At 41.1% G+C, this 13,528-nt stretch overlaps 2 protein-coding genes across 2 annotated transcripts; both read left to right on the forward strand.

The window, feature by feature from the left end:
- Nucleotides 1-304: 304 nt before the first annotated feature.
- LOC129107960 (P2Y purinoceptor 4-like) lies at nt 305-1,300 on the forward strand. Its single transcript, XM_054619577.1, has one exon. The coding sequence runs from the start codon at nt 305-307 to the stop codon at nt 1,298-1,300; it is 996 nt and encodes a 331-aa protein (XP_054475552.1).
- Nucleotides 1,301-2,510: 1,210 nt separating this feature from the next.
- LOC129108565 (vesicular glutamate transporter 2.1-like) lies at nt 2,511-12,575 on the forward strand. Its single transcript, XM_054620426.1, has 12 exons — nt 2,511-2,596; nt 4,054-4,309; nt 4,775-4,893; nt 5,789-5,903; nt 6,899-6,986; nt 7,213-7,299; nt 9,156-9,298; nt 9,382-9,531; nt 11,180-11,312; nt 11,399-11,509; nt 11,602-11,729; nt 12,246-12,575. Exons 1-12 carry the CDS (start codon nt 2,511-2,513, stop codon nt 12,573-12,575), a joined length of 1,746 nt encoding a protein of 581 aa, XP_054476401.1.
- The last annotated feature ends 953 nt before the right edge of the window (nt 12,576-13,528 follow it).

Below are 13,528 nucleotides of genomic sequence, written 5' to 3' on the forward strand. Positions count from 1 at the left end.
AGATTTTAAACATGTTATCAATCAGGTTAAGATTTATGAAACAACAAATCTAGACTTTTACTAGCATTGTAATGATTGAACATGATTGTTCCTTAGCTCAGGGCTGATTATCCTGTTCATATATTTAATGTTTTGAGCACTGAAAACCAAAGTTTTACCAATTAAATGCAGCTTTAAATGAAAAATGAGAGGACATAAACTATCTTTTGAAATAAATCTGCATTGTGAACTCGTCCAGCCTGCAGAGGAAGCCTTCTGCGACCTGGAAACAAATCAAGGTCTACCTGTGGTCCAGCTCTACGTCATGCCGACCTTCTTCCTGGCGGTGCTGATCCTCGGGCTCCCCTTGAACCTGCTCTCCCTCTGGGTCTTCTTCCACCGCCTGCGTCGCTGGACCCGCAGCTCGGTGTTCCTCTTCAACCTGACCCTGGCTGACACCTCGTGGCTGCTGGCCTTACCTTACCTCATCAACTACCACCTGAACCAACTGTACTGGAAGCTGGGGCTGCCGCTCTGCGTGGTGGTGAGGGTCTTCTACCACAACTACTTCTACCTCAGCATCTTCTTCGTCACCTGCATCAGCGTGGACCGATACCTGGCCATCGTGCACCCGCTGCGCTCCCTGGTGCTGCTGGGCCGGAGACAGACCTGCCTGCTGTGTGTGTTGGTCTGGCCGGCCTCTCTGGTCCTCAGCATCCCTGTAGCCAGCATGAGTCTGATCCAGACCTGCCCCGGGAGCAACCGCACCGTGTGCCCCCTGTACATCCTGCTGAGTGAGACCGGGGAGAGCCTCTCTTATTCCCTCTTTTGCTCCATCGTGGGCTTCCTCGTCCCGCTGCTCTCCATCTGCTACTGCGGCCTGCGCAGCGTCAGAGAGCTGCGCCACCTCTCCCGCCGCCCCGGTCCGCTCCACAAGCAGCGGCGGCTCCGGCGGGCTCTAAGCGCAGCGCTGGTTTTCTTTGCCCTGTTCTACCTGCCTTACCACCTGGTTCGCAACGCTGCCATCGTGATGCGGGCAGTCTACCCTCACGAGCCGGCCTCCTGGCAGCCCGCGGACCTGGCCTTCGCGCTGGAGATGTGCTTCTGCAGCCTCATCACCTGCGTCAACCCGCTGTTCAGCTGCTTCATGGGCCGCCAGTTCAGGAAGGAGTTCCACGGCCCTTTTGGCGTCATGTTTTCCCAGTGTCCAGGCACGCAGGTGGCCTCGATGATATCTAAGAGGACCCGGATGAGGGAGAGGGAAAGACCGAGGATGTGTTCTGTCACACCTGTGTGCGCACTGCCAACATCTGGATCCTAACGAGCTGCAGAAATAACTCACTATTGTTCTGTGAAACTGTATAAAACCTCTGTAAGTCCTTTTGTTTAATCAATAAGATAAATATATATATATATATATATATATATATATATATATATATATATATATATATATATATATACATATAACAATGATTCCCAGTCTCCTTCATCTCATTGAATCTCATATCAGTCTGGTCTCCTTACCTTCCTTACACAACACTGCCTCTCCGTGGTTGACTGCGTACTGTACTTTACAGTCTGCTTCCACGTGTGTCTCTTTCTTTTATTCAGTGGAGAGAAAAAAAAATCGCAATCCTCTGTTTATTCTATTTAGTGAAAACAAATATTTCTATAAATGGGTCCAGGTACTTTTAACACCGTCTGTAAGAGCAGCAGGTTCAAACTAAAACCGAACAATAGCTGGATGCAGAGGGAGAGTATAGTGTGTGTGTGTGTGTGTGTGTGTGTGTGTGTGTGTGTGTGTGTGTGTGTGGTGGTGGTGGTGGGGTCTATGCTTTGTGCCTGCTGTCTAAATAAGTGTTCGGAGCTCATCCTAAAATCCTTTTTATTCAGTTAGATATAAATGAAGGAGAGAGGTTACGCAAGTGGCAAGTGGCGCTGTTAACAGATTTCTTTTTACGTAGTAATTGAATAAGGGGAGAGGATGGAGGAGGGAGGAGGATGGAGGAGGGAGGAGGAGCGCTGCGCGGAGCTGCTGACAGGTAGACGAGCTGCGCGCTGTCCGCGGTGCTGAAACCTCCTCCGGCTGCTGCCTCACCGGAGATCTTCACCTTAGATTAGACTGGAGCTCCTCTGACCTGCAGCCGGCTGAAGATTTTTCACTTTTTTTCTCAACCTCGATTTCTCCAAGAATTGAAGAAAAAAAAAAAATCCCACAAAAAAAAACAACTTTCTATTTTCTGTGTGGCTGTTTTTCTAATCGCTGCCTGGATCTTAAAATGGCACTGCATGGATTAACATTGCGCAAGGCAAAAGCGGACTTACTTGACTGCTGTTTTGTGACTGTGAAACCTGCTCTTTCAGACTGAACGGGTTCACCTTCTTCTCCATTTTCTGGCTCATCTTTTCAGGACATCGAAAGACAGGAGCGCGTTTTGTTTTTTTTGGATTAATATTTTAACAATATGCTCCTTAATGCAGCACTTCCATTTGTTATAGTATTGTAGAATTTGATATATCGTTTGGATATGGAGCCCGCCACGGAGAAAACTGCCCCTACTACCAAGGAGGGAATAAAGCAGATCGCAGGAAAGGCCCTCGGGAAAATTTACAAGTAAGGCAAAGAAATCCCCATTTCTGCACGTTTTTTTTTTTTGATTACAGAATGATATCTGCTATGATACATTAAAATAGAAACTATCCAGATGTTAAGATCACACATTAGAGTATCTATCCCACACAAAACATGCACTGGCTTTAAATGTGCTTATTACTGAATTTGATTGAAATCAAGAGGGAAATCTCTTCATTATGAGATGGATCACGGACAGGATGCTGAAAGCAGAGTCGTGTGGCCCGAATATTTAAGGATCAGATATTTCCCTGGAGGATGAGCCCCTCCACCAGCTGCTGTGGGTGTTTTTTAATAATTAATGAAACAGATCGAGTCGTGACACAAGGTCGGAGGATATCTATTACCTTATGTATCCATCAGAATTAATCCCAGATCGATGGACTTCATATCAATTGACTTCCTTTATTCTTTATACTGTCAGAAGGACCTAAATGAAATGTAATCCAAAGGAAAACTGATAAAAGCAAACAGCCCTTCAATTTAAAATCAGAGTAATGGAGCAGGATGTATAAATCACATCTATGAAATTGAATAATGTATTAATTCCGATTGTAAATGCGAATAAAATTGTCTTTGGTTGAATTTTAAGACGGAAAAATGAATTCTTACACAAATCATTTGAAAACACGTAACGTTTATAAATGACACATATTCTGAGTATTTTTTTTGTGCAGGCACACAAAATGTATTTTTTGCTTCTTAAATGGCAGTTACAACTTCATTTCAAGCTGCAACACAGAAACTTGACTCAAAGCTATGCAAGAAAAAAAACGTTGGTTTCATTTAAACTATAGGAGGCCTGTTATTTTACTGGATGAGGCCTGCACATTTCATTTTTTTTTTTTTTTAAATTAACCCCAAAATTTCTTTGTACAAATTTGAATGGGAAGCCAAAGCAAGATGCCGACCACACATTTATTAAAGCTGATTAAAAAATGCTAAGGACACAATGAACTCTTAACAACGATGATGCTGATATTGCTGCAATGCGGTATGAATGTAATTCTTTCCTCGTTTGTCAACGAGTCTTTCTTTTACAGAAACATTGAGAAATACAGCAGGGAACGAAATAAAACAGATTGACATAAACTAGAAGGCAGCAGGTTTTGAATGGCCTGAGCCAAATTAAAATATGGAAATATAGAGATTGCCAAGGCCTGTCGTTGAAAGAGCACACAGTACTTGAGATGCCAGCTAATTTCATCTGTAACACTAGCTGCGAACAGCCTGTGAGAGGCATGTGAATAAATACATGAGTATAAACACATAGATATTTATATTGTTGCAGAAAAACAACGAAATCACACATTTCCCAATAGTTCTCGCTCCTTTAAATGCAGCTAAATGTGCCTAGATGTTTCGATTTATACACCCAAGTGTCGATATTGAATTTAATCTAAAAGAAAAAGAACATTTAATCGGTTCGTGTCGTGCAGGAAGCTTGAAAAGCGGCAGCAGACAGGTGAGGCGATCGAGCTCACGGAGGATGGGAGACCCACGGCGGACCAGGAGCGGAAGACGCCCCTGTGTGACTGCACTTGCTTCGGGCTTCCGCGCAGATACATCATCGCTATGCTGAGCGGGATGGGCTTCTGCATCTCCTTCGGCATCCGGTGTAACTTGGGTGTGGCCATCGTCTTCATGGTCAATAACCACACGGTCCACGAGAACGGCAAGATCATCATCAAAGAGGTGCGTGGGGACTCCTCCTCGCACGAGCCCACGTGTTTTAATAAGTGATGAGGGTCAGAGCCAATCGACTGATCGATAGGGTTTTAAGCACACCTGGAGAACCTCAATTGAGCTCATATGTACTTTTGAATTGTATTTTTTTTTTTTTTTTTTTGCTGGCCCTGTATGATATACAAGGTACAAAGAAAACACTTTTTTTTTTGTAGTTTTTCTAAAAACTCTGCTTATTGTGTGCTTTGATTCATTGATCAACCACGTTACTGGTGTCGTTGCAAAGGCATTGATGCATCAAATAAAATAGAGCTGATATCTTTCTGATAATATTTTAGACAATGACAGTATTTCACACTTAGATGAGAAGCATTTTGATTACTCTTTTAACAATTTCACCATGTTACACTTGTTTTAAATGTCTGTACTTAAAAGTCATTAAAATGTGTGTGTTTAATTCTTTTTTTTTGAAAGAAAGCAGAATTCAACTGGGACCCAGAGACCGTGGGGATGATTCATGGCTCCTTTTTCTGGGGCTACATAGTGACTCAGATTCCGGGAGGGTATATCTCCTCAAGACTGGCTGCGAACAGGTAACTGGACATATGTAAAGTGTGGGCGTTGCTAAGTATCTGTTGTAGGTCTCTATTTCTAATTGATAATGGAAATGTAGGCGTAACATTTGGATGTCGGTTTTACGGTTTGAAGAAAAGGAGGCTGACCTTACAGCAGATATACTGGGGATTTGGCTGATGCCCACCAGGCGTGCCTCCTCATGTTAATGAGCTCCCGTGGGACCACCGTGTCTAATCCTTTATGTTCAGAGGCATGGCAACCACATCAGCCAAAGCCCTGCAGTGTGAAATGCAGCTCTGAGTAATGATTGCCGTATGATTTCAATGGCCATACTGCCTCTATAATCACATTATTTCACTATAACAACTAGTCAGCTGCTATTAGACAAAATGTAACAGACACAAAACAACAACAAATATGTAAAAACCGTAGAAGAAAAACAAATTATACGAGAAAACACATTAGAAAGCTGTGTAAATATAATAGTGATGGTGCTTTAACAAGCAACCAAAGTAGGATAAGGTGGCAGTATAAGCCCTTGTACGTCCACATTATAAGGTTGTTAGATTTCTCCTGAGGGAAATGAGGCCTAAATAAGATGCAAATGTTTGAAGAGCTTCATCATGCCAAGTCAGCTGAGCCCACTGAGGCCTTCTGCTGCAAACAACTCCTGTCCTCGCTCCCCTAGAAATCTGAATAGTGTATGCGTGCCACCCAATTAGGATTTATTGATCTTCCTCATCAGTGATATCACCAGTAAATTACTCACAGTTTAACATTGTTTTGATATTTTGTATTTCTCATCTGATGATTTATGCTTGAATCAATATCGCTGCCATGTATCTTCTCTGAATAAAATTATCTTGTTTTGATGTTATTCTGACAAATAATCCCAACGTACTATTTATCCAGAGTTTTCGGTGCTGCCATTGTGCTGACGTCCATCTTGAACATGTTCATTCCCACTGCCGCCCGGTCGCACTTTGGATGTGTCATCTTTGTGAGGATATTACAAGGCTTGGTGGAGGTACGGATGCACAGTTTGCACATCAGATCCTGACCTTTTAAAAGACTCAAAAATGATGCCTCATTATCAAGATGAAAGCTAAACTCGAGCCTAATGAAAATGTCCTGACATTCTGTATTTGACAGAGATTTACACAAGTCCTCTTGTTCTCACAGATCCCCAGGCTTTCTATTTGAATTTGCACTAGAAAATGCAGCCCATTATGGAGAGGTCTCATTCATTATACTGTACATAATTGTCAGATTAGTCCACACGCATCATAAACCCATGAATAGCAGGGCTAATGTGTTGGTTTACTTGTCCAGAATGGCTCCATGTTCACATAGAAACATGCAGAACAAAAGACATTAAAACCACTTGATGCAGGCGTTCCCTACAGCGCAACAGAAAAGATTTCAGAGCGAGATGCTATTATTAGACTGAAGGTTATTCTCCTTTGTTTTTTTGTTTTGCTGCATGCTGTATTTTCAATAGCAGCTCAAGACCATTGAGAGAGCGAGCCCCCTGTGCTCAGCACCCATCCACTTATTAGTGCAAATTAAACATTAGCATTTCGGGGTGTCTCCCACTGCAAGCCCCAGCAATTTGTGTCTATCAATAGTTGATTGTATGCCACTTAGTGTGTAATGAAGATTTAATAGGAGCAATTCAGGGTTTTTTTTTCATGAAGTGGGTAGTCAGCCTGAATCTGCACTGACTCACACCTAACCCATTAGTCTCTATTAGAAAAGGTCAGCTACAATGCATGTCAGTTTTATTTGTTATTAACTACAATTTGTCTTGTATGTCTTTGGCAGATGAGAACAGACTTGGTCAATCAGGCAGAATCAGTTTCAATATGTAAATTATAGTGACTGAAAGTGGAAAAATAGATGTAATATGTATTGATGCAGGAAAAGTTAATTGACTCTTATTAAAAAAAACATATCATGTTTAATAGAAAATGATCGGCATGTGTTCAGACTGTGACTGTAACGTCATTTTTCACCTTGCAGGGAGTGACTTATCCAGCCTGCCACGGGATCTGGAGTAAATGGGCTCCTCCGCTGGAAAGAAGTCGTCTGGCAACCATCTCCTTCTGCGGTACAAAATCTACACATTTCTGTGAATAAAATATTAGTGTCATATGGATATTACAATCATATACTTCACACACTGTAATGCAGGTTTAGAATGACAAAATATTGCTCCTGAAATGTGTGTAAACGTGTGCTGGACACTTCTTTCACTGGACACGGGGACAACACTGCACTCTGAATAAGCAGCCGGGATCCAATTCTGCTTGCTCATAATATTTTGTCTTGTTCAGGATCCTACGCTGGTGCAGTGATAGCCATGCCTCTGGCTGGGATCCTGGTCCAGTACACTGGATGGTCCTCTGTCTTCTATGTGTATGGTGAGTATCACCAGAGTTGATTTAAGGCATGACACAACAAAAACATTGTTTCTCATCATGGTCAATTTTGCAATTTTGGGCTGTTTTGCTTCCAAAGCATGTCTTCTTTTTATTTTACTAAACTTTGTCTATTTGCATCTGTAGATTTATTCTAAAATCACCTAAGTCTATCTTTAATAATACCTCACTTGCATATTTAAATAGAACATCTCAAAAAACTGCAACACATATTTGTCTTAATGTAAGTAATCAACTGGGCAATTTTTACCTTATTAACCTGCAAAATGCGATACATAAAGAGTTTTTTCTTGTACCCTGAGCCAGAAACCTACCCTTCAGTAGGACACCAAACCTTCCATGTATCATTTATAGTCTGATAATTTAACTTTAACTTTAACTAAAATCATATCAAAACATTTTTTTATGGCTGAGGGTTAAACCTTTAACCTTTTATCTTTAAGTGTTAAAGGTTTAATGTTTTGTGGATCTTTACTTTGTGAGAAACTGTACTTTCTGTTAGTTTCATGAGGAACTCTGCAACAAAATCATATTTCCTGTCACACTATGAAGTCCTGACGTTTAGCTGAGCTGATCTGGAGTCTGTGTTCATCACGAAAGAGGGGAAGAGGGAAGTTTATATTCTGAGAAAAATAAGTATCACTCCAACGACTTTTGGAGTGATACAAGGAGATATCCCCAAAATGTCCTCCGTAAAAACCTTTGACTTCAATATATGTCAACAAAATGAAACAAGAATTGTGAACCTGGCTTATCCAATTTTTTATGTCTGTTCTGGAAATATATGTAAATTAGCACATATTTGATAAGACAAAGCCTATTTGCATATTCAAACATGCATTTAAAAAAATTGTAATCCAAACAATTATTGCCTTAAAGTAATTAATCAACTGGTGACGTTTCATGGTGACATCGACGAGTTATTTTTTTATCCTACTCACCTGGGGGTCTCCCCTTAAACTCCCACACAGGTGTTGATCTAACTGATTAGACATCTGCTCAGCACTTTGTGGGCATGCATAAATGATTGAGTGACATCTTGCTAACTAGAAAGCTAGTAAGCTTTGTTGAACCTGTGAGGGTGGGAAAAATTACACCTCTATCATTTTTATTGGCTGATGCAGATTTGTGATCCAATAAATTCCCATCAAAACTCTGACCACCTTTGACCTGAGCAGAGGTTTAATCAGCCAGAATAACTTTAAACTCCTGTGTGGATGTTCAGAGACTTAAATACCTTAAATGGAGACTATGTCGCTTTCAAAAGAAGAAACAACACAAAGAAGTCTTCTTACAAATGAAAAATTTAGTTCATAAGCTATTTATCGCACCTAAACTCAATTCAATACACTCAGGAGGTTTGATATTACAGTCTGATATAGTCTGGCTGTGTTACTGTAACATCGCTCTATCAGTTTATCTGCACTGCTGTTACACTTAGCACATGTAGCTACACATAAACACATGTCAGAGACATCCTGTCAGGTACATCCTGTCTCTCTTTAATTTACAGATTTCCCCTTTTTATTCTTAAGTATAATTGTAGTTAGATAAAAACATCTTCTCACTTCTCATATAATGTTTATACCAGTTTGTACCAGCTCCTCGCTGCTCACTGTGTCTTATGGCTGCACTATCCTATCAAATAGAAATATTCTAGATATGTTGTGCATCATTTTATACACATTTCCACAAAATTATCATATTTGATGTCTTTACAAACGCTGGCATCTCCACTGGAATAAAATGAAAAAGTTCTGAGCAATGTTTAGCTTCACAGAGTGTGAAATGATAGACATGTTTGATTCGTTATGCCATCACTGTGATGATCTGTTCAGGTTGCTTTGGGATATTTTGGTACATGTTCTGGATCTTGGTGTCCTACGAGAGCCCAGCGGAGCATCCGACCATCACCGACGAGGAGCGCCGTTACATTGAAGAGAGCATCGGCGAAAGTGCCCAGCTGATGGGAGCAATGGAAGTGAGTTCTCAATCTGCATCCATTGGCTTGTAACACCTCGACTAGTGTTGTACGTCCAGCTGATTCTCTGTTTGTTCTCATAGAAATTCAAGACCCCCTGGAAGAAATTCTTCACCTCGATGCCCGTCTATGCAATCATCGTGGCCAACTTCTGCAGGAGCTGGACCTTTTATCTGCTCCTCATCAGCCAGCCTGCATATTTTGAGGAGGTGTTTGGCTTTGAAATCAGCAAGGTAAATAAATCCCCCATAATAACTGCAGTCAGCCGAAAAATGTTAACAACTTGTGATTTAATGTTAAAAATTACAAACTAAGATTTTCTCAGCTATGAATTGCTCAAGTGCAATGCAGTGACGCTTGTGCTATGATCTGTCTTATTCAAGGTGAGCAACTAGCTGGATAACATTGTGGAGAATTAAGCAGCTAAAGAGACAGATATTTACCTCAGGAGTTGGTTGAGACCAAAAACAGAGCTAAACGAGTTTGACTCATCTTGATTCATCAAGTGGCCCAAAACACAATTCATAAAGAACGATAATGTTGCTGTATAACTGCTGGATGTGTAATAATCAACAAGTTCATCAATCAACTTAAAAGGTGATGATGACATGTTAATGTTATGTTCAAAACGTCCACTGGCCAAAAGTGCTCCAAAAATCTCTCCACCTACATTTAATTTGTTGTAAGAATACGTCCTACGTCCCTTTGCTCTTCTGCCTCCGTCGTATTGAAGTCAATGGGTTTGTTTGAGTGGGTTTTCAGTTAGCTGCCTCAAATAAGATCTGTACTTAACATAAGCTAACAATATTTTATTTGTTTCATTCTACGATATGAAATACGTCAATATATACTCCAATTTTAAAGCTTTCAAGTATCTTAAAAAAGGTGGTAGCTTACAAGTGGCTAAATGAGACAACACAATGTCATTACGTCGACTAGTCAGCCTTTACAGCCTCGTTGTGTTTTTCACGCTCATGAGACTGCTTAGTCTATATCCTAATGATAGTGTTTTACTTAATAATAAAGAGGTGTTTAATGGTGAGGATTGTCTTGCTAAACGACATGTTCAGGTATCATACATTTGGGTTTGCCACAGAGCTTATTTTCTGCAATAATCCAAAATCCAGTGATAAAATATCTGTTATTGTTGTCGAGGGAACCAGTGTGATGCTAGCTTCCAAAGGTTGGGACACAAAATTACAACATCCCTACAGCACTCAACACAACAATGTCTCCAATGTTTCCTTTGTTGTTATCCTTACTGATCAATAGCAAATGTCATCAGACTGTGAGGGTTGATGACAAGTTGAGTGTATATAGTGAAGTGGCTGACATTTTACAATTTAAATTGTTTGCCTAACTGTCTTTTTAAGTTCAACTCAATTTTAAGTTGAGTCAAGTCTAAAATACTTTCAGTGAGCCTTTTTACAAAACATTTAATTGGGATAATCTTGCTCCTTTATTATAATCTTTCACTTGGTTTAAGAAAATAGATTTGAATACTGATTTTGAAACGCAATGTCTTGTTTTACATGAAAGCATTCTGAAAGCTTTGGTTTTGTGTTTTGGTACTTTTCTGATCATACTGTCCATGAGTGAACGTGTCAGACAAATATTCCAGTTAAACTTAATATTTAATTATCTTTACCTTCCCTGGAGGGTTTGAAGCATGAATCAAACTGGTTTGGCAGATGTTATTCAGCTTCAGGATGGGCTGCTGTGATGACTGCAGGTGAATTATTGCTCAGATGTGACGCTGCTGTCAGAGGTTCAAACAGGCACAAAGATTGGGTCTGAGAATAGAAGAGGAATCACTTTTGTTTTGACAGTTTATTTGAAGTTGTCACAAATGCTTCAGACAAGTGTTTGATGGTTTCTCAGGTTGGAATAGTGTCAGCGCTCCCTCACTTGGTCATGACCATCATCGTGCCCTTAGGAGGCCAGTTAGCGGACTACCTGCGGACCCACAACATCATGTCCACCACCATGGTCCGGAAAATCATGAACTGTGGAGGTGAGGCTTTGATAATCATCTCTCTGTCTGTTTCCATGATACTATAGAAGTATTCCTCATCGGGTAACTCTCTTGTGTTTTTTTAGGGTTTGGTATGGAGGCCACCCTCTTGTTAGTGGTTGGTTATTCCCACAGTAAGGGGATGGCCATCTCTTTCTTAGTTCTGGCGGTGGGTTTTAGCGGATTTGCAATATCAGGTGAGTCTCTGAGCAATTGGATTCTAGTTCAAATTCCTTTGTGCCACTCAAAAGAGCACCAAGCTCAGAATATTCACTCTTTGTTGCTGCAGGTTTCAATGTCAACCATCTAGACATCGCTCCCCGCTATGCCAGCATCCTCATGGGTATATCCAACGGGGTGGGAACCCTGTCAGGGATGGTCTGCCCTCTAATAGTGGGAGCCATGACAAAGAACAAGGTGAGTCATTTTTATTCATACAGCGATGTGAATGTTGATGCAGATAGGAACCTTAAAAAGGCCCTGAATAAGTGGTTTCAAATCTTGAGAATTTTTCTATATTCAAATCTAAAAGTGCAACAATTGATTTCAAAGAGTTTGAAGTCATGAAACCAAGTCAGATGGTCAGTGTCCCTCAGCATCTCATAGCGACGTATGGAGGCAGCCTTTAGCGTCTGTATGTGACGCGCTGGGCTTTCAACTTACTACAATTTAAACTCACCCTCGTCTTTATTAGACGGTCAGAGCAACTGACGTAGTGTAAAGATCGAAATATTACACACAGGGCGGGTAAGTGCGAGGGCTCAAACTGTTCACTTGTCATTAGATCAAGAGGAGGATAACACCATTACGTAGAAAAGAAAACCAAGTTTTTGCCTGTTGAACTCACAATACACTCTATGCAATGCTTGCAAAAACATCGGGGCCTTATTACAGAAGTGACTTAGCCTGGCTGCAACTCTTTTCTGTCTCTAGACGCGGGAAGAGTGGCAGTATGTCTTCCTCATTGCTGCCATGGTGCATTACGGGGGAGTGGTGTTTTATGGGATCTTTGCATCTGGGGAGAAACAGCCATGGGCCGACCCTGAAGAAACCAGCGACGAGAAGTGTGGCTTCATCGATGAGGATGAGCTGGCCGAAGAGACGGGTGACATCAGCCAGGGTTACGGCGCCATGGGCGGTCCGGCTAAAACCTACGGGGCCACTGCACAGCTCAACGGAGGTTGGGTTCAGGACTGGGATAAGACGGAGGAGTATGTTCAGGAGCCGGCAGGAAAGATGTATGCTGAGCGCGGCTACTCTTAAGCCAGACTAGTCTGTTTACAGAAATAGACTTTCCATAACGGATTGCACAACATTAACTTAGATATTTAAATCCATTCTGTGTATTCAAGTAAAACGGTTACTAGTCTCAAAAAGCCAATGTAAAGAAATAGTTTATTGCAATGCAGAACAATCCTCATTAGATTCTCACACGACTCTCATCACATCTACCTACTGTAGGGCTTCAATATAAAGAGAGCAAAGAAAACTGCAGGCCTATGTTGTACTTCTTAGGCCCTCAAACCTCATCAACCTACTTGAACATCATGAACCAGATGAAAACTGCAGTTGACCATCGTATACGGTCTTTCTCTGAAATACCACTCTGATTGCACTGAAACTATAAGTATTCTAAAACAAGATTCTATTCTGTTTCTCAAATGTGTTTTATGTATTGTATATACCTGTATACTGTTTCTGTGAGACTATTGTGGATTTTGGGTCGTTGATCTGTGTTAACATTAATATAAAAGGCCATATTTTTCATGGACAGTACCTTTTCAGGGAGATGTCTGCTTGCAAAAAAGGTCTCCTTCTCCTGGAGCGAGGCCTGTAATACACTATAAGACAAAAATAGCGTGAGTGAAGGTGAACCGTAGAGTTTTAGTGTGTGTTTGTTGCATGAATTTGCTCAGATCAATGTTTCAGATGCAGCCGCCTCACAGTCATTGATAGTCCTCATTCGGCTCACTGCTTTGTTACTAGATAAGCGTCTTTTGCCATTACAAATAATAAGATAAACTTTCAAAATCAGGTGCCAGTCGTGATGTGAGACAAGTCAAAAAAGGTTTCTGAAGGCGATTGCTCTAAAGACATTGTTTCTTGATGTTTGGTGTGCACTGCAATAAATTCTGTGTACCAGCCGCCACCCATCACATTATGTTTTGTAATGTAACACTGGCTTGCTGTATCTAACTGTAATTGTTTTGGAGTCA

Source organism: Anoplopoma fimbria, chromosome 19 (genome assembly GCF_027596085.1).
Source record: "Anoplopoma fimbria isolate UVic2021 breed Golden Eagle Sablefish chromosome 19, Afim_UVic_2022, whole genome shotgun sequence".
Classification (NCBI taxonomy): domain Eukaryota; kingdom Metazoa; phylum Chordata; class Actinopteri; order Perciformes; family Anoplopomatidae; genus Anoplopoma; species Anoplopoma fimbria.